Raw genomic sequence first — 24,191 nt, forward strand, 5'->3', positions numbered from 1 at the left:
TTGAAAATGAATGGGGGAGAATTGACTTTTTAAATATGTAGTGACACATGAAAAATGCAATGCATTATTGCCTACCTTTGATGAGAGTTATAGTGCAGAAATATATACAGAAATGCTAACAACATCGATGGTTGTGTTGTGTTTTTTTAAATGTACTATATGTTGCTAGTGTTTTAACTAAATTCTACTTGAATCTACTTTGGAGATTAAAATTGATGTTTCTGTTCTGTTCCTAGAACAGCTAAGGATTTTGAAGAACAATCTTTCATACATCCAAGCCACAACATTCAGGCCAAATCCAATAATGTTTTTCTTTTTTTCTCCTGAGAAAGAACACTTCAAGAGCATCAGTGAAAGTTCAGAAACATTTCTAATATTAGTTTGACAGAATAGCTAAACCTGATTGAAAGCCTTTCTCATTGTTTTGGCCCTTCCCCAATTAATTCCACAAACCATATGTTAGGAAGACCTTAGATATTCACATGCTCCATAATGCTATTTAGCTTAAGTATTTAGCTATTCAGCACTGTGTCAATAAGCTTTAATTTAGATTGTTCTGTTCACCATTGACTATTAGTGTGAAGCACAGCTGCTAGGTATATCCATATTGATTCAACTTTATTACTTAGCCTTAGAATCAATATGACTTCAGAAGCTTCATAATAGTTCTTAGGCAGTACTGATTGTGTTTTCATATACATTTATGTACCATTACTGTTAAATCAGAGGCAATGGAACTGACAGGAAGAGAGGCAAGACAAAAATCTGAACAGGAATGCTTTATTTAACACTTTAGCATCACAGGCAATAACGAGAGAACAGAACAGAACTTAGCATTTCATGGCTCCTTTAATAGACAAGCTGTGAAACTGACAACCAATCAAAACACCTCAATTTCCCACTTGTTGGCTACTCATGTCTTAGCTAATCAGGTTTCAACTTGCAGCCGGCTTGCATATTTTGGTGGCATCGAAAGTACGAGGACTTAACAGCTGCCATTCTCTCAAACATGATCACTGTGAGACACAAGATCATCTCTTGTTACATGATCATCTCATGTAAGATAAAATACAGGAAATAGTAAAAGGGCAGACTAGATGGACCATGAGGTCCTTTTCTGCCGTCAGTCTTCTATGTTTCTATGTTTCTATCTCCAATCTTTTAATGCTGTGCTTGTCTCTAGACTCTAGTCTTCTCACACACATTTCCATACAAAATAATAACCTTGCTGGGGATTGCAGGAAAAGAAGGAAATAAAGGAAGTCAATCATCCTACCAATTGGGGACCAAAGTCATTATGAAAAAAATTCTTCATGACCGCAACCAACTAAAATTCCAGTCCATTTTTAAAAGAATTGTTGATACTCAATGGATTTGCCAGGTCTTACAGTCTGCTCAGACCGTTGTTCAATTATTCATATTATTCAGACTACTGATGCTCTATTATTTAGAAAAACTTTGTGTACAATAGATCTGGGAATGTACTGTATATTTATAGTGTTAATAATTGTATGCAATTGGGACATTTTCTGTAAGGAAGAGAGTAGTATTGCATATAAAATTCTCAGTATGGGAAAAAAACATGCATTACAGTAGACCCTTATGAAAACAGAGGTTAATTTATTATATCATAATTTTATTTTTCTTCACTAGGAAATGACCTGATATCAACAGGAAAAGTAGTACATAATTTCTACTCCTTAACACCAAACATCATTCATAACATTTTGTATGTTGGTTAAATGCATCTTGATTTCTAAAACTTGGAATCATTATATTGCAGATCATAGAAATACAATGCTTGCTACTAGTGCACATTGCTTCCTGCTAAGAAGGGTTGTCAAACTCTATGGGTCGGATGCATCACACACTGGTCACACCCATATACAGTTTAGGGAAGAGGGAAAAAGTCCCAATATATCACAAGACACCGCCGTGATGTGAGTTTGACACCCCTGCTACTAATACAGAATTTTAGGTATACATTGAAAAGCTTCTTTTTAAAATGGTCTAACATATTTAAAATTGCTTTGATCTCAAATATCGTTATCCCTGGTTACGTTCCCATGTTGAGGAGTCCAGCAGTAATCAGGAATAATGATATTTGAGATCTGCATTTATTTATGTATAGTTTACATTCCTAAGCTGTCCAAGTCCAATGTTTTGGGACTTTTTAAAAAAATCAACATAATAGACAGCATATTTCAGAGGAAATAACAGATAGATAACAAAAGATCCACCCTCCAATTCCTTAGTTGATGTCCTGGCAGAAGGTTAAATCAGAAGTCTATTATTGCCTATTTAGAGTATTTCTTTTTTTTTTAAAAAAAAAAAAGAATGTTCAAGAACCAATAACAATAAAATCTATAATGGTGAGGGAAGCGTGTACCTTAATAAGGAGAGTACTTAAAATAGCCTATATGTAACTTGTTGCTCAAGATGAAATCATGCTAATCAATTTCCTTTTAACCCCGATTGACAAAACAAGGACATTCAGGCTCTATTACTACTCCAGCTACTTAATTCAGATTGCATTTCTTGTGAAAGAATATGTTATATAAATTTTTTAAATCCAAATCAATATTCAAATTTTTGACACATATGGAGATCATTGATTAAAAAATAAATTAACAAGCAGTTTTTAAAAATTAACTAGAACACAGAACTGTTCCCATTAATTATCTCAATGATGCTTTTATAGATATCATTGAGATTGAGTGGACATTGTATATGTTAATAATGGCCGCACTAAAATAATCTGAATCGTGAAGTCTTAAAAACTCTTTAGATAGCACAGAACAAACAACTCAGTATTTCAAGTCTTTGGCTCATTCTCAATATATATCTTTATATCAATATTTTATATATTGATGAATAATGAATGGGGGAGACCCCTCAGGGGTCTGTCCTCTCCCCGCTGCTGTTTAACATCTACATGAAACGGCTGGGTGAGATCATCCACTGGCATAGAGTGAGTTTCCCAGTATGCTAATGACACTCAGATGTACATTTCCACCCCATGCCAATTCAGTGAAGCGGTGGACATGATGTGCTGGTACCTGGAGGATGTGAGGGTCTGGATGGGAGCCAACAGACTCAAACTCAACCCCGACAAGACTGAGTGGTTGTTAGCTCTGTCTCCCAAAGACTGTTACAACTGTCCATCCATTACTCGGGGGTAGGACTTTAACTTCCCCAGAGTGGGTCCATAATCTGGGAGTCCTCCTAGATCCACAGCTGAACTAGAACATCTCTCAGCTGCGTCTAGGGGAACCTTTGCACAGGTTCGCCTGATGCACTAGTTACAGCCCTATCTGGATAGGGAGTCACTTCTCATAGTCACTCATGCTCTGGTCAGTGCACAGCTCCATTACGGCAATGTGCTCTACATGGGGTTACCCTTCAAGAATGTTTGAAGACTGCAATTAATCGACAATTCAGCTGCATGAACATTAGTGGGTGTACCTTGGTACACCCACATAAGTCCAACACTGTGAGTTGCACTGGCTTCCCATTGATCTCTGAACACAATTTAAGGTGTTGGTCCTTTCCTATAAAGCTCTACATGGCTTAGGACCAGATTATTTATGGGGCCTTCTCCTGCCTCACGTGTTCCAGTGACTGATCAGATCCTATAGAGTTGGCCTTCTCTGGGTCCCATCGGCCAAACAATGTCAGCTCGTGGGACCACAGGGGACAGACTTCTCTGTGGGGGCTCCAGCCCTTGGAACCAACTTCCCTCGGAGAGCCGCACTGCCCCCACCCTCCTAGTCTTTCGGAAGGTCTTAAAAACATTGCTTTGCCACCAGGCGTAGGGCCATTGAGCACAATATATAGGTCTGGCCCAATGGGATGAATGTCCGATGGATGAATGTTTTGTGGGGTTTTTATTGTTGTACATATTATTTTTTTTTTTATTGCTGTACGCTACCCTGAGTCCTTTTGGAGTAGGGTGGATTATAAATCTAAGATATTAAATTAAATTAAATAATAAATGAAACAAATCAGAGAAAATACAAAACATAAAGCCAATGCTGCATTTTTTAAATGGTTGGCTATAACTAAAGTGACATCTGTAATTATCATTATATGGCTATCCAGCCCAATAAATATAAAATCAAATAACAATCAGATCTAAAAAGCAACAGGTTAGTTTGAAGACTAACTGTAGCAAAGCACTATTTTTTTAATACGTGAACATTATCTAAACTAACAAAATCCAATATTATGACAGCAAGATACAGTTGTACCTCTACTTAAGAACGCCTCTACTTAAGAACTTTTCTAGATAAGAACTGGGTGTTCAAGATTTCTTTGCATTTTCTTAAGATACATTTTCTACTTAAGAACCCGAGCCCGAAAAAATTTCCCAGGAAATTTGAGAGTGGCACGAAGGCCCGGCCAGTTTCCTGCCATTCACCCTTTAATCCCGGCCATCTTGGGCTTTTCTGGAATGCCAGAGGAGCCTTTTGGTGGTGCTTAAGGAGGCTTTGGCAGTCCAGAGTGAACAAAGTATTTTCCTTTCTCGGGGCATTTGGAGAGGGAATAAATCTCTGCCAGTGCCCAGAGAAAAGAAATGTTTCACTCTTCTTCCTCCTCCTCCTCCCACCCAAATTCTGAGCTTTTATTTTTTTTCTTAATGGGTTTGCATGCATTATTTGCTTTTACATTGATTCCTACTGGAAAATTTGCTTCTACTTACAAACTTTTCTACTTAAGAACGAATTAAGTTGTTAAGTAGAGGTACCACAGTATTAAAGAAAGTGTTATACTTTTCTGGAAAGGGCATTCCACTGAACAAATCCCAGAAGCAGATTATATTCAATCCATAATTTCCATTCCAGACTGACTCAATTCTAATAAAGGAGAATATTTGAGGTTCACAGTTGAACTGTGGGGTCTTAAGAGTTCTCTGAACTTTTACTTATGAGGTTACCTAGTTTCGGTAATGAAACATCTGCAAGAAAACAGCCAAGCTCAGAGAGAACTAAAGATCAATGATCCAATTCTATACCTCATGGATATAGCATGCCAATTTTAGGATTTGCTTACGTTTTGCCATCATTTATTTTTGTAACTTTCCTTTCATAATTTTTTTGTTATCTGCAGAAGATTTTTTTTTTTTAGAAAATTCAAGCATTTTCATATTCTCTATTGAGAAAAATCTTGAGAATTATTTATTATTTGATTTATATCTTGACTTCCTGCTCTGGGAAATAAAATAGGCGTTGATTGCTTACCTGAACGCCTCTTCTCGTACGGTGAGCGGGTACAGCAGTCACATGGGTTGCTCATGTCCAATCCGGTGGAACTGAGCCTAGTATTAAAAAAGCTTGCCGGATCCGCCCCTTCCCCAGAATTCGCGAATCCATAGACTAGGCTCAGTTGTGAAGCTCTGTAGTGTTCAACTCTCATTGTTAGAGGAAGAAAGATATAGAAAAGTAAAGAAGACACATACAAGGGCGGGAAGTGACTGCTGTACCCGCTCACCGTACGAGAAGAGGCGTTCAGGTAAGCAATCAACGCCTATTCTCCGTACTGAAGGAGCGGGTCCAGCAGTCACATGGGACATACCCAATAGATGGTCCCTAGGGTGGGATTAGCTAGCTATCGTGTGAGATAACGGATTGGAGTACCCTTCTGCCGAAGGCAGCGTCCGCTGAAGCGTAAGAATCAATCTTGTAGTGCCTGATGAAGGAATTTGGCGAGGCCCAAGTGGCTGCTTTGCAGACCTCCTCCAACGGGGCTTGAGTCGCCCAAGCAGCCGAGGTGGCTGCGCTCCTGGTGGAATGCGCTGTGATGTTCCTTGGAACTGAGAGGGAGGCCGACTCATAGGCCTTAGATATAGTCCCTCTGATCCAACGGCCTATTACTGTTGAAGACACTTTGGCCCCCATGACTCTGGGATGATAGGCTACAAAAAGTGCTTCTGACCTCCGAAAGGGTCCTGTGCGTTGGATATAGATTCTCAGCGCTCTGGTGAGATCCAGGGTGTGCCATCTAATTGCCAAGGAATGGTCTCGTTGGAGGCAGAAGGAAGGTAGGACAATATCCTGAGATCTGTGGAACATGGAACTGACCTTGGGTAAGAAGGTGGGGTCCAGTCGCAAGACTACCTTGTCCTGATGGAATTGACAAAGGTCCTGCCTGATTGAGAGGGCAGCCAGCTCCGAAATGCGTCGGGCAGAGGTAATAGCCACCAGGAATGCTACCTTAAAGGATAGGTACCTGAGGGACACCGATTTTAGGGGTTCGTATGGTGCCTGCGTGAGGGAATGGAGAACCCGTGGCAAATCCCAGGATGGGTACCTGTGGACCTTGGAAGGTCTGAGGTTGGCTATGCCCTTGAGGAATTCCTGAACTTCAGGGAAGGATCGGAGAGGCTGACTGCGGGGGCCCCCTAGGACAGATGAAATGGCTGCCAGATGACGCCGGAGGGTGCTGGTGGAAAGTCCTTTATGGAAGCCTTGCATAAGGAAGGAAATTATTCTGTGTATGGGGATGCACAGAGGGGAGAGACCTTCCTGTAGACACCACTGGTGAAACTTGGACCACGTGTGGTCGTAGATTCGATTGGTCGAACCCCTTCTGGCCTTTAAAATGACCTCCACTGAATCGGGGTCATGACCACGCAGTTCTAAATCTCTCCTGATAACAGCCAGGCGGTGAGGTGGAACCACTCCGGGTCTGGATGGAAAGAGGCCCCCTGCCGCAGCATATCCCCCGAAACGGGGAGTCGCCAAGGGTCCTGGACGGACAGCTGTTGGAGATCCGCGAACCAGGGCCGGCGGGGCCAGTGAGGGGCGATTAGGATTACTCGGGCCCTCTCGGTGAGGACCTTGTGAATCACGTCCGGGAGGATTGGAATTGGAGGAAATGCGTAGAGTAGGCCTGGAGGCCATGGACTCCGGAGGGCATTGATTGCTTCCGCTCCCGGGGATGGAAATCTGGAATAGAAGCGAGGGAGTTGGGCGTTCGCATTGGTCGCGAAGAGATCCAGGATTGGTAGGCCGAATCTGAGGGTGATTTGATGGAACAGGTCTTGATGGAGGTTCCACTCTCCTGGGTCTATCGTTGCCCGGGATAGCCAATCCGCCTGGACGTTGAGACTCCCCGAGATGTGATCGGCTAGGAGCGACTGGAGATGTTTTTCCGCCCAAAGGCCCAACTTGAGGGCCTCCCTCATGAGAGCCTTGGATCTCGTGCCCCCCTGTCTGCAAATATGGCTTTTCGTGGCAATGTTGTCGGTGAGAATGAGAACGTGCCGGTTGGGAATGCGAGGAGAGAAATGCTTCAGAGCCAGGGAAACGGCTCTTAACTCTAGCCAATTGATTGGCCTGGAAGCTTCCTCCGGGGACCACGTGCCCTGGGCTATCATCCCCTGGGCGTGGGCGCCCCATCCCGATAGACTGGCATCTGTGGTGATGACAAATTGATCCGGGCACCTGAACGGGGATCCTCTGTCCATGGCCGGAGACTTCCACCACTTGAAGGATCTGCGAACACTCAGTGGGATGACAATGCGTCGATTTGAGTTGCTGTGCCCTGATCTCTGAAAAGGTAACAGGAGCCACTGGAGTTCCCTAGCATGAAGGCGAGCCCAGGGAAAGATGCCTATGCATGACACCATCTTCCCCAAAAGGGAAGATAGAGTAACTATGGAAACTGAAGAATTAGATAAAATGTTAGAAATTAACTCCACTATACTGAGTTTTCTCTCGGGAGAGAGAAAAACCTGGGAGGATTCTGAATCAATAATGGATCCCAGGTGAGAAATGGATGTGGAAGGTTGGAGGTGGCTTTTATCAAAGTTGATGGAAAAACCATGGTCCTGAAGGACTGACATGGTGACAGAAAGGTCTGTTTTCACTTTCTCTAGGGAGTTCCCATGAATCAAAATATCATCAAGATAACATAAAATGTGGATGGGAAACGCCCGGATATAGGCCGCCAGGGACCCCAAGAGCTTTGTAAAGACCCGAGGGGCCGAGGAAGGCCAAATGGCATCGCCCTATACTGGAAATGCCTGCCTTGAAAGGAAAAACGTAAAAATTTTCTGTGGCATTTGGCTATAGGAATGTGAAGGTAGGCCTCAGTGAGGTCTAAGGAGACCATGAAATCTCCCGAGTGAATGGCGGCCAAAATAGAAGACAAGGAGTGCATCTTAAACTTCCTATATTTGATGAATAGATTTAGTTTCTTTAAATCCAAAATAGCTCTCCAACCTCCGGAGGACTTTGGAACCATAAATAGGATGGAGTAAAAACCTAGGCCCTTCTGACCGGAAGGGACCAGTTGAATGGCTCTGATGGACAATAGATGAGAAATGGCCTCCTCCATACGGTTACAATCTGAGGATGACCTGGGAGAAGGGCAGGAAATAAAACGTTTAGGGGGAGGAGAAATAAATTCTAAAAGAAGGCCTGTTTGAACAGTGTCAATGACCCAAGGGTCCTTGGAGGTGAGACGCCAATTAGAGGCGAAATGAGCTAGGCGACCCCCTATGGGAATAGAGGTAAGATTACCATCTAGGTTTTTTTGAAGCCCTGTTAGAGGAAGCTCCCCTTTGGAAGCGAAACCCTCTACCCCTGGAGTTCCTACCTTGGGAACGAAAGCGGGGGGAATACTGACCTGGAGATCTCTGGTAGGAAGCCGCTTGATCTTGCTGACGCCCTGGGCGACGAAAGGGCTGCGTTTTGGTAGCCTTTTTTGTGGTTGGACCCAAAACTTTCTTCTTGTCCGTGGTTTCCGTGAGGAGTGGATCCAGAAGATCACCGAAGAGAAGGTCGCGCTTTAAGGGACCCTGGGATAACTGCCACTTTTGGCGAACTCCCGCTTGCCAAGGGCGAATCCTTAGGAGTCTTCTTGCCGTAGTAGAAGCTGCAATAGACTTAGCAGAAAATCTAGTAGATTGCAAGGTGGCATCAGCCACGTACTGGGCAGCTGCAAAGACCTTGTTGAAGTCTTGTTGACCTCTCAAGTCATCGGGAGGAATATGCTGTTGAAGTTGGCGAAGCCACAGCAGCATGGCTCTGGAGAAAAAGGAAGCCGCTGCAGAGCTTTTAGTGGCCCAGGAATCAGCGGTGAATCCTCTTTTGAGCATTTGCTCAATGCGCTTGTCCTCTGGGCGGAGGACTTCCTCCGCCTCGCCTGGCACAGCCGCTGCCGAGTGAAGAATCTTGACAGGTTCATCCGGTTTGGGAAAGGATAGAAGCTCTTCATAGGAAGAGGAAAGTTTGTACAACTTTCTGTCCTTGGAGGAGGGATTAAGGCCAGAGGCTGGAAATTCCCACTGTTTGAGTAAAGCATCTTTAAACAACTTAGGCATAGGAATTACCTCGTTATCCTCCTGTTCCTCTGTGAAGTAAGGTAAATTCTCCTCCGGGGGATCAGTGGAAGTGGAGGCTTGTTTCTCCTGGGCCGCTAATCCCGTAGAAATTCTAGCTTTGAGGAGGAGAGATTTGAATAATTGAGAAGGAAAAATAGTAATTGGAGGAGGAACCTTTATTTGGGATTCCTCATCATCTGATAAGCCTTGAAAAGGATCCTCATCATCCTCTATATCCTCATATTCATCCTGGGAGGAATCTGAATCATCCTGCATAGGAGCTCTGACCGCTGGGGGAGAACCCAAGGGGCGGGAGGAGCGAGAAGGAGGAAGAGGTAAGGGAAGCTCATTGATGGTGGAGAGTTTGGCATCAATGGCTTTGGACAACACAGCAAAAATAGACTGGAACTCAGGAGGTAAGCTGGAAATATCAGCAGAAATGGCAGAAGAATCCCTAAAGGCCTGGGAGGATCCTGGCTGGGGGGAATCTTCAATAATATCTGGTTCCTCTGGACCTATGCCCCATAGGTTAGGTTGGGGTCTGTCTAGGTTTGGCTCATCCAGAGATAACACAGGGACCCCAGAAGGAGGAAGACTAGAAGCCTCTGGAGGGTCTTGACTACTGATTACTTGGGCCTGCACTTTCAAACGTTTTGCTGATTTGTCATGGATTTTTTGTAGGGCTAGGTCCCTTCTCTTCTCGGCCCTGGTGACCTTGGTCGAGGGGCGGGCCCCTGGAGAAGAGGAGGAAGAGGCCTGGGGGATACTAGTAATCTCATCGCCTGTAGGCCTGGCCTCTCTGGGACCTTTAGTTGTGCCTCTCTTGGGAAAGGTAGCCATAGTCTGACAATTAACAGAAGACAAGGCTGAGCCAATAACTGAATAATAAGGAGAAGAATTTCAAGGACTTCCCAAGAGGAATGGATCCTGCTTCGAGGCCTCGAAGCTGCTGAAACGTGAGGACAATCTGGGCAAACCCAGAGTTCGTGCCCCCAAATCCAGCGGGGCCAGCCTCCCTAAACTTTATAATTAAGTAAACCAAGGCACTCTGGTTGGAGGCTTAGCCGGTGGAGAATTTAGCCTGGGACCCCCAAGGCCCGCTCCGGGATCCACGCGGTGGACTGAGGCCTACGCGGCTGGCAGGAGGCCAACACGAGAGGCCTAGATTTAAAAAGGGCGCGAAGGCCTTCGCGCCGAAAAAATCGCTCTGTAAATTTCTTAAGGGGAAGCGATCGACTAAGTCCAGGAGACTAGAAGGCGTCTCACTCCGCAGGAGGTATTTCTTAAGCCCTTAAATATATTGTATACAATAAATAATCAATAATTCAATAGATTAATACTTGCACCAGGACCTCCAGGCCAAGGGATTAGAAGAATCCACAAGCGGCCGCAGGAATCGTAACCGGCAAAACCGCCGGGGGAAAACGAAACCGCAACTTCTCCAAAGGAAAAAAGCCGAGCCGCAAACGGCTGGCGCTATTAGTGCAAGTAAATAATAATGATAAAACAAATCTTACTACTTTTGAAGAAAAGGATCGAAGGGAAGGTGTTAGAATGTTGAACGAGCTATCACAATACAACCGCAGGATATGCGAACTGAGCGAATTCTGGGGAAGGGGCGGATCCGGCAAGCTTTTTTAATACTAGGCTCAGTTCCACCGGATTGGACATGAGCAACCCATGTGACTGCTGGACCCGCTCCTTCAGTACGGAGAACAAGTAGTGTGATAGAGCCGTGGTGTGCAGTGGTTAGAGCGCAGCACTGCAGACTGTTCTTCCGGCAGGTGTCACACGCCCGTAATTACATGTTAATTAATCCAAGCAGACACACACAGAGAAGATAATGCAAATAAATGTTATTTATCAACAGAACAGAAGGGAAAACTCCCTTTTAAACTTCAAAGGGATTTCTTGAACAAACAAGGCACACTTGGAATACAATCCAAGAACGATGTCCTGTAATAAATCCAATTACTAACCCAGTAACTGGGAATTGGCTCACAGCTACTGTTGTCCAAATGCTGAGAAACACTCACAACGAATTTTAGGGCAGAGTCCGGGAATCCTAACAAAGTCTTGAATACAGCAAGGCACGGTCTTGATAATCTTCCACAACGGCTAAGCCAGCAGCTCTAATTACTGGAGCCCCACCCAACCACAGGTGGCCTCTCTTATCTCCTATAATATGTCTTAAGTTGTTCTCTCCTATGCATAGCTCTATGCATGCTTGGGTCTGTCATAAGTTCCTCATCCAATGAATCCAATGAAGATAAGGAAGAGTGATCTCATTCTGGGCTGTCAGCCAAGCCCCCCTCTTCCATCTCACCCACACTTCCTTCGTCATCGGATAATTCACTAGCCTGTGACTTGTGGATGTTTTCCCCTCATCCACCTCCACATTCCTTGGGGCAAGAGCTGGGCCAGAGCTAACCACAACACAGACTACTTCAGCTAACTGCTAGCTGTAATTCATCAGTTCAAATGTCACAACCGGCTCATGGTTGACTCAGTTTTCCATCCTTCTGAGGTGGGTAAAATGAGGACCCAGATTGTTGGGGGAAATAAGCTGATTCTGTAAACCACTTAGAGAGGGCAGAAAAAGCACTATGAAGTCTAAGGGCTATTGTGATGATGATGAGGAGGAGGAGGGTAATAAGAATAAGAATATCATTAATAGTGATATTAATGAAATTTTATAAAATTCATTTTATGAAATTTCAATTAAAAACAAAAGTTCACACATTTAGAGCAGCTAGAGGTAACTTCCAAAGCAGTAGCAGCAGCAGAAGATGTGGAAGATATATTTATTTTATGATTTTAAGAATTACAATAATTTGTATGCATCACTGCATCAACTGATCTGCACAATCTTTTTCAAAACTATCCCATGTTTATTTCAGTGGTGACAAGTGGTAATTATCTTTCACTAAATATACCTTACACGTCTGCATTGACTTAGTATTTAAAATTAATTCCACGTCTAATGGATTAGTGTGTTCACAGCAGATTGAGGAGTGTGTTCACAGCAGATTGGGGAGAAAAACTGAAGCAATGTTTACTCTTTCTATAACTATATTATTTAAGTGCTTCGTGGTGTGAATGCAGAAAATGTTATTTTCAATACCTTGTTGCTTCTGAGGATCATAAATCTGCAACCCAAAGAGAGGGGATCTCTCACTTTTCATAAGTGTCACAGTTCTAGATATCAAATCCAGTTGGAAAATAGAGCCATTCATATAATCTGTCCAGAAAATATAATTTCTATGATGTGATAGTCCAAATGGATGATTCAATTCTTTTCCACTGTAGACCACCTGCAATTGATTGACATTAAATAGTTGCAACATTCAATACATAACTACATGCCTTAACAATCAGAAATTAAGAATAATGTGAACGCTTGATCACTAAAGCACCAATTTAAATATCTTCAGATAATAAATCTATTTCCCAATTTTATTTGTCAACATTTTAAAGGTTGGGGAGGAAGAGCAAATATTCCTCTACTTTATCCTGCTACAAAAGAATTTAATGGATCTTTCTCTAAGGCTGACAGTCAGTAGAGATTCTCAGTCATCTAGGTCATGGTTGTCCCAAAGGAGGAAACCATGGGAGGCAACTGGATTTTCTTATCTTTTCTTTGAGGACGTTCCGCTTTTCATCCAAGAAGCTTCTTCATCTTTTCCTGACTATTCTGTCAGAGCTGAAGAACCTTCTTAGATGAGAAGTAAAATGTCTTCAAAAGAAAATGTCCAATTGCCTCCTAAAAAAGCACCTTTGGGACTCTAAGGCTGGTACATTCCTCTCAAATATCTTATTAATTATTATGATTTCTCTATTCTTTCTAATTACATTTTTTCTAATAAAAATCCCCACCAGCATAGTATGTATATAGACAGATTACTAAGAGTAAAAAGGTATGACTAACATTGTTATATCTTCGAAAAATGTACTGGAAAACCATTTGTACAAATTAAATGGACGAGTTTGTTTGTTTGTTATTTATTTTATTTTATTTTATTTATTTTATTTTATTTAGTTTATTTTAGTTTAGTTTATTAGTTTAGTTTAGTTTAGTTTAGTTTATTTAGTTTAGTTTAGTTTAGTTTATTATTTTATTATTTTATTTTATTTTATTTTATTTTATTTTATTATATTATATTATATTATATTTTTTTATTTTATTTTATTTTATTTTATTTTATTTTAGTTTATTTTAGTTTATTTTAGTTTAGTTTAGTTTAGTTTATTTCCTTAAGACTCAGGGCAGCTTACAACATGTTAGCAATAGCACTTTTTAACAGAGCCAGCATATTGCCCCCACAATCCAGGTCCTCATTTTACCCACCTACTTGACCATAAAGCTACCAAACATTACTTAATTTCATCCAAGGGAATAAATCGTGTTCAGAGATTAACTAAGGAATGGAAAAGATGTGGGGGGGGAGGGGGTTTCTGTATGAAATGAAACAAAAAGAAACTGCAATATGTAGAAAACTCATACATTCTCTTTTTAGATTATTTTCTTATATTGGCTTCCAAACACTGGGGCTTCAAGGCCTATTAGACCAAAACTGGCATTGTCTTCCATTACTTTGAGTAAGGATGTTCAATCACCAGCAGTCCTATTCACAGGTGTGTGTGTGTGAGAGAGAGAGAGAGAGAGGGAGGGAGGGAGGGAGGGAGGGAGGGAGGGAGAGATCTATGGATAGCATTAATATTACACAATTTATTTATTTATTTATTTAATTAATTGGATTTGTATGCCGCCCCTCTCCGAGGACTCTATCATTACTAAAAATAGTAATGTCTTGACTAGAAATAATGGAACTAATGATCCATTATTGGTAACCATAAAAACAAACTCTAATGATTTGATATGATTTGGATCAGTAATTCTAGAAGTAAGGCACTGATACCTGAAGTTCAAGTTGAGTCTTGAGTACATTGTAGTAAAATCAGTTTTTTCATAAGTTATAGTAACTATCATTCTAAAAGATCTATCTGTATATAAATTCAGTGAACACAAATTAGACAGATAAAATCACTGAACATTGGCAATTATACAGTGCATATCTATGCAATGTACATAATTAAAAATAGACTAAATACAAAATAAACATCATAAAATATATTTCAGCACAGACCATTAACTGTGTAAAAATAGCACCACCAATTTCATAGGAATTGATGAATTCCAGGCCGAATAAAACTAACACCTGAGACTAGGTTTTCTCCTGTATAATATGATTTTGCCATGCAGATAGAGACTTGGTCCAATATGAAATAAAAATAGTACTTCTACTCACCACAATAAAACAACAAAAAATGCAAGACATATTTGAAGTATAAAAAGCCAAAGTGATTTCTCACATACCAATTTTTTTCTATCTAATCACATGGATAGTAAAAAAATTGAAAAATTCATATATAAAATGTCTTATAGTACATGTATATTTGTGTGTGCAAACATGTCAATCCTACTGAATAAATCAGACCAGGAATCAGCATCTGAATCAAAAGCTGAAACTACTTTTATTGAGAATGGCTATAATAGCAGAATCTTGCAAGGTTGGTTGTGCTGTACCTCTTCCCCTTCTTATATGTAAGTGAATTAGGAAGGTATTTATTTAAATTTATTCCACACATTGTCTCCTTCTTATGGTCCTAAGGGTTTTTTTTCCCATCATCACTTTAGTAATGACTTTTGCCTATCTTTTTCAGGACCATCTCCTTACACTCTACTGACTGTGTATATTCATGTGATATATTTTTTATGAAATGTCTAAAAATGCTGATATATGATATCATGTACTGTACTACTATGGCCAAATATATTAAGATAATAAGGGGTCATATTAAACGTAACATAAACTTTTGTGTCTTGATCTCATGTACAGTAGAATAAAGATTACAAAACCCTTTTTACTTTCTGAAATAAATAGTTCTTCCTTCCTTCCTTCCTTCCTTTCCCCCACAAAATAGCCCAATAGTTCTTAGACTGGGTATTTGCACAAAATAACCAATAGGCATTCTTAAAGATAAAGGGGAATAAACAAAGTGCAAGATAATTCACTAAATGGGGAATCTGGGGGGGAGAAATATTATATTTTCTTTTACCTTGCGGTCACTTCCATTCAAATATATTCTTTCAATATGATCATAATAGGCATCACACCAGTATAATATATTATTTTGATAATCCAGAGTTAATCCATTTGGCCACAACATCTTTAATGTCACAAATATTTGGCGGTTGTTACCATCCATCCATGCTTTCTCGATTCTTCCCATACTATCATCTATTTCATCTTCTTCCCAATCTGTCCAGTACATCCAGCTGTGAAATGACAAATAAAAAAATACATTAATTGTACTATTTAATTTTAGTTCTAGAACTTTAATCATAAACAACCTGAAATCTCTTCATATTTTTTTGTTTGAGATTTCTGTTTTCTCTCTTTTGAGAATAAAATAATAATAATGATGATATAACAGTAATTGTTGGAGACCTCAGAGCAATTTCTAATATCTGGAAATATTGAATTTATCATGCCTGAACCCACTAATTTTACAAATAACTCACCCTGCTCGGAACTACCTATATTCTTCAACTCTACTTTAATAATTTTAGGTCCTTACTTGGACTTGAATTATTAAATTTCTACCACTCTTAGATTGTGAATTTAACTGCAAATTACCCACGTGTAATATTATTATCCCAAATCCCCAAACATCTGGAGCAGCACTTAATCAGCATCGATATTGACAAAACCCTCATAGTCAATTGCAAAAGACAGCTTTACTTTGAACAGCTTACATCCTGTGATGACTCTTTTATAACATCAAACAATCACATCTGCCTATCTCAGGTCCTTGGGAAGCATTTGATAACTGATAAAAACATCAAATCCAGTCTACAAATCTGGGTAATTGTGAAACTTCATTTTTCACTAAGTTGATACATACAGAAACACACCCCAATTTTTACAACTTTTTAATGTACAGTGCTTGAAATCCTGGCATCATTTCTAAAACACTGGACTGGGAATATGACCTATCAGAAAATTAATGCCATATCCCCACCAACATTGGCATGATATGCTACTGTGTATAAAACCATTGACAGATGATGTTAGCTGGTCAGATAATGAAATGTCTGCAAGCAAATAACTAAGCTCAGACACCATCAAAGACTCCAAAAATTATATTTGGTTGGCATGCTCTTACAAATTTTTGTAACATCATTTTGTAAGTATGCTGAATAATAATACAATAGTAAACTATATTTAAGAGGTACCATGGCTCTACTATTGGAAATACTGCCTGGCAGATAATCCTTTATTTATTATATATGGTACTAAGATGTACAAATTACAGCTCCAGATACAGTCAAGGCTCATTTGAGATTACCTTTAATGAAATCTTTATGTCAGCTATCTAGAACTGAAGTAAATAACCTAATCGATATACTCTTTACTCTCCAAAGTACAGTGGAACCCCGACATAAGAGCTGCTCTACTTAAGAGCAACTCGAGATAAGAGCTGGGAGGGGAGAGATATTTTTGTTCTACTTACAAGCCCAAATTCGAGATACAAGCGCCAAGGAGCTGTCTCCTGAAGCCAAACGCTAACTTCCGCGTTCGGCTTCAGGAGACAGCTGCGAAGCGGCACACGTGTTTTAAAAGGTTGCAGCCGGCCTGGGGGGCTCGGGGGGGTGCTTGCAGCTTTCTTTCTTGCTCTTTTTCTTTCTCTCTTTTACCTTCCCTTCCTCTATTTCTTCTTTTCTTTCTCCTTCCCACCTTCTTCCCTCTCTCCCTCCCTTCACTCATTCCTCTCTTACTCTCCCCTTTCATAAGTTTCCTTGCTTCCTTCCTCTGTTCCTGTCCCTTCCCCCTTTCTTTCTTTCTTTCTTTCTTTCTTTCTTTCTTTCTTTCTTTCTTTCTTGCTTTCTTTCTTGCTCTTTTTCTTTCTCTCTTTTACCTTCCCTTCCTCTATTTCTTCTTTTCTTTCTCCTTCCCACCTTCTTCCCTCCCTCCCTCCCTTCACTCATTCCTCTCTTACTCTCCCCTTTCATAAGTTTCCTTGCTTCCTTCCTCTATTCCTGTCCCTTCCCTCTTTCCTTCCTTCCCACCCTCCGTCCATTCATTCACCCATTCCTCTCTTGATCGCTTAAAGCCGGTCCCTGGTGCAAAAAGGGTTGGGGACCTCTGTCCTACCGGATTGGGTGGCAGAGAAGTTGAACATATGTAAATTTAAAAGTTTAAGAAAGTTTACAAGTTAAGTGAAAGAAACTTCATTATTCATTTATATGTACATGTACATTTCTTCATTAAAAACATGTCTTTCTGCATAATTTAGACTAACTTTGTGAGTTTTTTGAGGGCTGGAACCAATTAAAATTATTTACATTAATTCCTATGGGGAAAAGTCGTTCGAGATAAGAGCTGCTCGACTTAAGAGCCCAGGTCCGGAACGAATTAAACTCGTATCTCGAGGTACCACTGTACAATGAATCATAGACCTTGAAAACATTTATTTAACTTGTTAAAAGGATATTACTTAAACATTGTCCTAAGTGTTTTGCAGTTTATATCCGTCACACCCAAAAACCAGGGTCAAATTATGTGGTAATGATTTAGTATAAGAAATTAATTAAAATACAGTATAGGCAAAATTCCAATAATATTTATTTGTATCTGGAATTTCAATTTAGCAGTTACAATTCCACCTGTAAAGTAATACACACAGTTATACAAAATGAGGAGTATATTTGTAGCCATCTAGTTAGATAAAAAAGGCTTCTACTTTGCTAGATAAAAACAGAAATACAACAATGATGGTGCAAAATAGTGGATCAATATGTTTATATATGCCTAGATTTATTAATAAAAAATATTGTTGATACTGTGTTGTCTAGTATTGTGAGAAGTGGAAGGATGGAAGGGTTTCTCCTAAAGTCTACCACCATTTCTACAGTTTTGAGTGTGTTCAGTTCTAGATTGTTCCGGCCACACCACAAGGGTAGTTGTTCAACCTCCCGTCTATATGTGGATTCATCATTGTCTCAAATGAGCCCTATCACTGTTGTATCAGCTGCAAACTTCAGTAGTTTAATAGATGGATCATTTGAGATGCAGTCATTGGTGTATAGAGAGAAGAGAATCGGTGAGAATATACAGCCTTGGGGGGGGGGTGCTAATTGTACATGTATATGATGTGATTTTTCCTAGCTTTACCTATTGCTTCCTGTCTGTTAGGAAGCTTGTGATCCACTTACAAGTGTGTTCAGGTACTGCTAGCTGATTTCGTTTGGTTAAGAGAATGTCTGGTATGATGGTGTTGAATGGTGAACTGAAGTCTACAAAGAGGACCCTAGCCTATGTCATTGGAGATTCAAGATGTTGTAGGATGTAGTGTAGAGTCATATTAACAGCATCATCTGTCAATCTATTTGCTCGGTATGCAAATTGCAGGGGGTCTAACAGTGGATCCGTGATGGTTTTCAAGTGTAACATCACTAGCCTTTCAAAGGTTTTCATAACTACAGGTGTTAGAGCAACTGGTCTGTAGTCATTCAGTTCCTTGATGGAGGACAACACTTTTCTTATTTTTTTCCCATTTCCCCTACATTTTTCTCTCTTCCTCTTTTTCTCTCTTTTCCCCATTATTTTTATTTCTTCTTTGATGTCTACGTTTTGATGAATTAATAAAATATTTGGGTAAAAACAAATTCTTAGCACTGCAAAGGATTATTATGAAATATATCTAGAAGTCTGCAGGTGGATTATACAATTATAAGTAGATGCATACGGGAGAAGTACAAAAACACACACTAACAAATATGTATATAAATATGTACGTTTGTGGAAAATACATGTGTTTTCAGCCTGTAAGATGTCATAAAACCCAAAATGGTTACAGTCAAACCTTCTGTGCTAATTTTAGAGATGTGGGGCCTTTAATTCATAAAATGATGCCTAAAGATTCTGCAAAATTTGAATTATCAATTTTGCCATACTGTCCACAATCATTCTGGTGACATTCTTATGGAAGCAGTCTTCACTTATTGACTGCATTTGGGACTGGCATCTGTGTCATTTAGCAGCCTGATCAGGAAACATGATATAACAAGGGTAGTGCTAGCATCTGTTCTTCTGCAGATGTTAAGCAAATTACTGTGGGTTTTTAAAGGCAATTTCACCTGGCTTTCCATTTCCTGCTGGCATCTCCATTGATTTTGCTTGACAAGGTCATAAATGGGATCCCCAAGTGTAGGATGCAGGTTGGCAGGACCCAAATTGTTGCAACTCCTTTTCTTTTACCTTAATAACCACAGGAACAGCTAACTTGTTCAAGTGCTACAATGATCACTAATTTGTGCATCAGATGCCTTTACATTGCCTGAACTATAAGGTGGCCTTTCCTAAACTATTCTCCTGAAAAATATATGGAAAGTGAAGTTAAAATGACTTCTTACAAATTATTTTGAGACAGTTTAGTTATTTTTATTTATTTATTTATTGAATTTACATGCTGCCCACCTCACAGTCCAAATGCAATTCTGGGCACCTATTTGTTGCTATTAATTAGAAGCAAGATTTTTGTGGCCAAACATATAGATGATCCACTTTTTGGTGAACACACAAACAAGGTTGTCCAATTATAGCTACAAATTTAATCCTTTCTATTTCATTTCATCACACACAGAGACACAGACACACAATATTGAGTCAAATCTGGTGACTGTATAGACCAGGGGTAGGCAAAGTTGGCTCTTCAATGACATGTGGACTTCAACTCTCAGAATTCACAAGCTAGCATGATTGGCTCAGGAATTTTGGGAGTTGCAGTCCACATGTCATATAGGAGCCAACTTTGCCTACCCCTGGTATAGAACAAGAGGTGCTCCACACAGTCACTCATGCCTTCATCACCTCTCATCTTGACTATTGCAATGCACTCTACATAGGGCTAGCCTTGAAGAGCATTCGGAGATACTGGTGCAAAATGCAGTGGCGCATGCAAATAATGGGTGTATCAAGGCATGTCTGTATTACTCCATCTTTATGTGAGCTGCACTGGTTGCCAGTCAATCTCCATATACAATTCAAGGTGTTGGTTATTACCTTTAAAGCCCTAAATGGCTCAGAGCCAGACTATTTATGGGACTGCCTCCTCCCTTATACCTCACCGTGGCCAGTAAAGGCCCATAGAGTCACCTGTCAGGGCAGCCTTTGAATTCACATATTAACCTTCTCCAGGTCTCATCCACCAGACAATGTCAGTTAGTGGGATCTTGTGGAAGAGCCTTCTCTATGGCAGCTTTGATCCTATGGAATCAACTGCTCCCAGAGATCTGCACTATCTCCTCCCTACCAGACTTCCAGAAAGCTGTTAGGATCTGGCTTTTCCGGCAGGTCTGGAATTAGGATTGACTGCAAGTACTGCATGTATGGATTTTTATGATACTATTGTTGTATTGTACTGTAGATTTTATTGTTGTATTTTTATCACTCTTTTTTTAATACTATTGTATTTATGACTGTTGTTAGCCGCGGAGTCCATTTTGGAGTGAGCGGCACATAAATACACAACAGCGATCATAGCCAATTTTGTAAATAACTTGTGAATCTTCCTAGTGCATTTTCAAATAGATAAACTGTTATTTAAGATAGAAAGTTTTCATACCCGTTAACAGGATCCACCACAATTCCTCGTGGGTGAGACATGCCACCTTCCAGTAGAGTTTTACGACTCTGAGAAGCTTTCTCCAGCCTGGCAACATTAATTGTTTTCCTGTAACCATCATTTGTCCAAAACAAATTATTTCCAATCCAATCTATTGCGATGCCTTCAACATTATCGAGATCTGTGTAAATAGCAAAATAATTGCCGTCACTTTTCACAAAATGGTCAACAAGAACAAGATAAAGCTAATACATCCTTTATAAAAGCATAATCTTAATCTGACTATAATCATAATATTCATGAAATAAACTTTTAAAGTTACCAATTATAAGGTACAAATAGCTTTAAACTTATTTTCTGTAGTATGAATCAAGGGACAAGCCTTTGAAGCAAGTAATATATGAAAGTGAAAATGGTTAATGGCAGCAGTGCTGAATCTAGAACAATTCCTTATAATGGAACCAAATTGTACTGCTGATAATTTTCTGGAATGGTGTGGATTGCAATGCTGTGTATGGATTGCAATATGCTTTTTCAACATTTGATTTATATCCAGCCTTTTCTTTCAGGAATTTAAAAATTAAAGTAGCATGAAGAATTGTAAAGGTAATAAAGAATAATTAATTATCTCTTACTAGTTTCTTTTATCATGATCAAAATATACTGGCAATAAAATAATAACATTGCCAGAACATATGCATTATAAATGAATGAAAGTTTATGGTAAGCAAATTAAGAGTATTTGATGGATAATGCCATGTTAATGCAGAGAATTATATTGGTCATATTTGTTAGGTAATAAACCTATTTTTAGCTTATCTAAAAACTATTACATATATGTGTAGATGTGTGTGTATCTATCTATCTATCTATCTATCTATCTATCTATCTATCTATCTATCTATCTATCTATCTATCTATCTATCTACAAGGGATGGACAAAAAAATGGAAACACTTGACTTTTTGGCATCATAATGTTTGAACATGTTCAAATCAATCAAAACTTGACATATTTTAATGTTTTTTGTTTTTAATTCTGTTATTTGATATGTTTTTTTAAACTACCTTTTTTTTTTAACAGAAATTTAAGGAAATTGGTTATAACCTTCTAGAAATGGCAAACCTCTCAGACTTTCAAAGAGGCCAAATTGTTGGTGCTCGAATGGAGGCGCTAGTGTTTGGCATTTCAGGTGGTAATGTCTCAAAAGTAATGACTGCTTTTGAAAGAGAAGGGAAAACATCTTCAGGCAAGCACAGGTCGAAAGTCGAAGTTGTCTGAGAGAGACCGTCAGACACTAAATTGAATTGTTACAGCAGATCGCTCTAACAATTCGCTTTCTAATTGTTAGAGCAGATAGCAAGACCGCAGCTCCTAAAATCACTGCAAAGCTCAATAGACACATACAGAACCCAGTTTCCACAAAAACTGTTCGAAGGGAGCTTCACAAATCTGGATTCCATGGAAGAGCTGCAAGGTGTTTCCATTTCAATATATATATATATATATATATATATATATATATATATATATATATATATATATATATATATATATATATGAATAAAAGAGATGATACGTCCTGCCTACCAGAGATTTGGAAACCAGCCTTAAACAAAAAAACATATCAGAATAATCACCATATCAATCTTTCAAGTAAGTGTGATTCCACCAACCAATCAAATCACTAAAACATAGTCACCCAATCTATTTGCTACATTCAAACCAAATCTCCACCCCCAACACTATATATAAGGAAGAAATGGCAGTTACAAACATTCCATATTTACAGCAACACGAAGCTTAAAACTTCAGCCTGATGATGGTGAATGTGATTTCACCGAAACGTCGCATAGACATGCAAAATATTACACAGAGCAAAACCCGAACTCAGAACAATCTACATACATATACCCGTGAAAATCTACGAAAACAAATATCTTACCTCTACGGGGAGGACACTTTCCTACTGACTAGGACCTATGAAAAACTTGAAGTCAGAAAAGCCTCCATCTTATGTGATCTCACATTCCTACGCAACTGCAGAGATAAAAGAATAATTCCCAAATACTTCCAACTAAAATTCCACCCAAAAACCCCAGCCATTGAGAGGATCCTAAAAAGAACTGAATTAGCCCTAATTAGAAATGAACTCCACAAAAAAAGATTCATACTTGATGAAATCAACAAAAGTCTACTCTCTCTTCACCTTAAACTCAGCAACCAAATACACCCTATACTCTTAGATAAATTCAAACAAATATCAATCTGGAGAGCTGAAACAGAAACCCAATACAAGACAGACACACATAATAAAAAACTCCACAAACTAGAAATACAGCAGAAACCCAGCCCTCCACAACAACTTATGACAAAAACAGTACATAACATATCAGACAGGATACTCACCACTACAGAAACCAATATTCTTTCAAAAGGATTCAATTTTGCAATAACCCCCAAACGCATTCCAACTGAAAACATCATATGTGGAATTGAAACTACTCTAAATAAAATCAACCCAGATGAAGCCAACAAAATCAGACTTAAAGTCACTAATATTCTCTGCTCTAGTAAACCACCTAGAAGCAACATACAAAAAGAGGAACGAGATGCACTTATCAATTTGAAGAAAGACAACGATATAATCATCCTCCCAGCAGATAAAGGAAATGCCACAGTAGTGATGAACACAGCAGACTACCAAGAAAAACTTTCCATCCTACTACAAAACCCTGCCTACAAACTTCTAAACACAGATCCTACCACCTACCTAGAAAAAACCACCAAATCCAAAATAAAGGCCTCTCCCATCAGTGAAGAAATCCAGCGAAGAATCATCCCCAGGGAAAAATCTTCCATATGTCCAAAACTCTATGGCCTTCCAAAAATAAACAAAGAAGGAATACCTCTCAGGCCAATAGTTAGTTCCATAGGCTCCCCTCTACAAAATCTTGCCAAATTTTTAGCCAAATATCTTCAACCCTATACAGAGACTATCACCTCATATGTACAAAATTCATTCCACTTTATACAAATAATTAAGAAACAAAACCTACAACCTGGTGACCTACTTGTAAGTTTTGATGTTGTGTCCCTTTTCACACAAATACCTATTAAAGAAGCCTTAAAAGCTATCCAAAACAAACACAAGCCCCCCAAATATATCCTAG

The 24,191-nt window shown here is 39.5% G+C and overlaps 1 protein-coding gene across 1 annotated transcript in view; it reads right to left on the reverse strand.

Moving 5' to 3' along the window:
- Positions 1-24,191, reverse strand: part of LRP1B (LDL receptor related protein 1B) — a 1,143,506-nt gene that overhangs the window by 328,721 nt on the left and 790,594 nt on the right. Inside the window, exons 12-14 of the mRNA XM_070731453.1 lie at positions 21,020-21,200; positions 15,449-15,668; positions 12,453-12,642 (exon numbers count right to left, since the gene is read on the reverse strand). Of these exons, the coding sequence (XP_070587554.1) occupies positions 12,453-12,642; positions 15,449-15,668; positions 21,020-21,200 (591 nt within the window). The remainder of the gene's footprint in view (positions 1-12,452; positions 12,643-15,448; positions 15,669-21,019; positions 21,201-24,191) is intronic.

This window comes from Erythrolamprus reginae, chromosome 1 (assembly GCF_031021105.1).
Source record: "Erythrolamprus reginae isolate rEryReg1 chromosome 1, rEryReg1.hap1, whole genome shotgun sequence".
NCBI classification, from domain to species: Eukaryota; Metazoa; Chordata; class Lepidosauria; order Squamata; family Dipsadidae; genus Erythrolamprus; species Erythrolamprus reginae.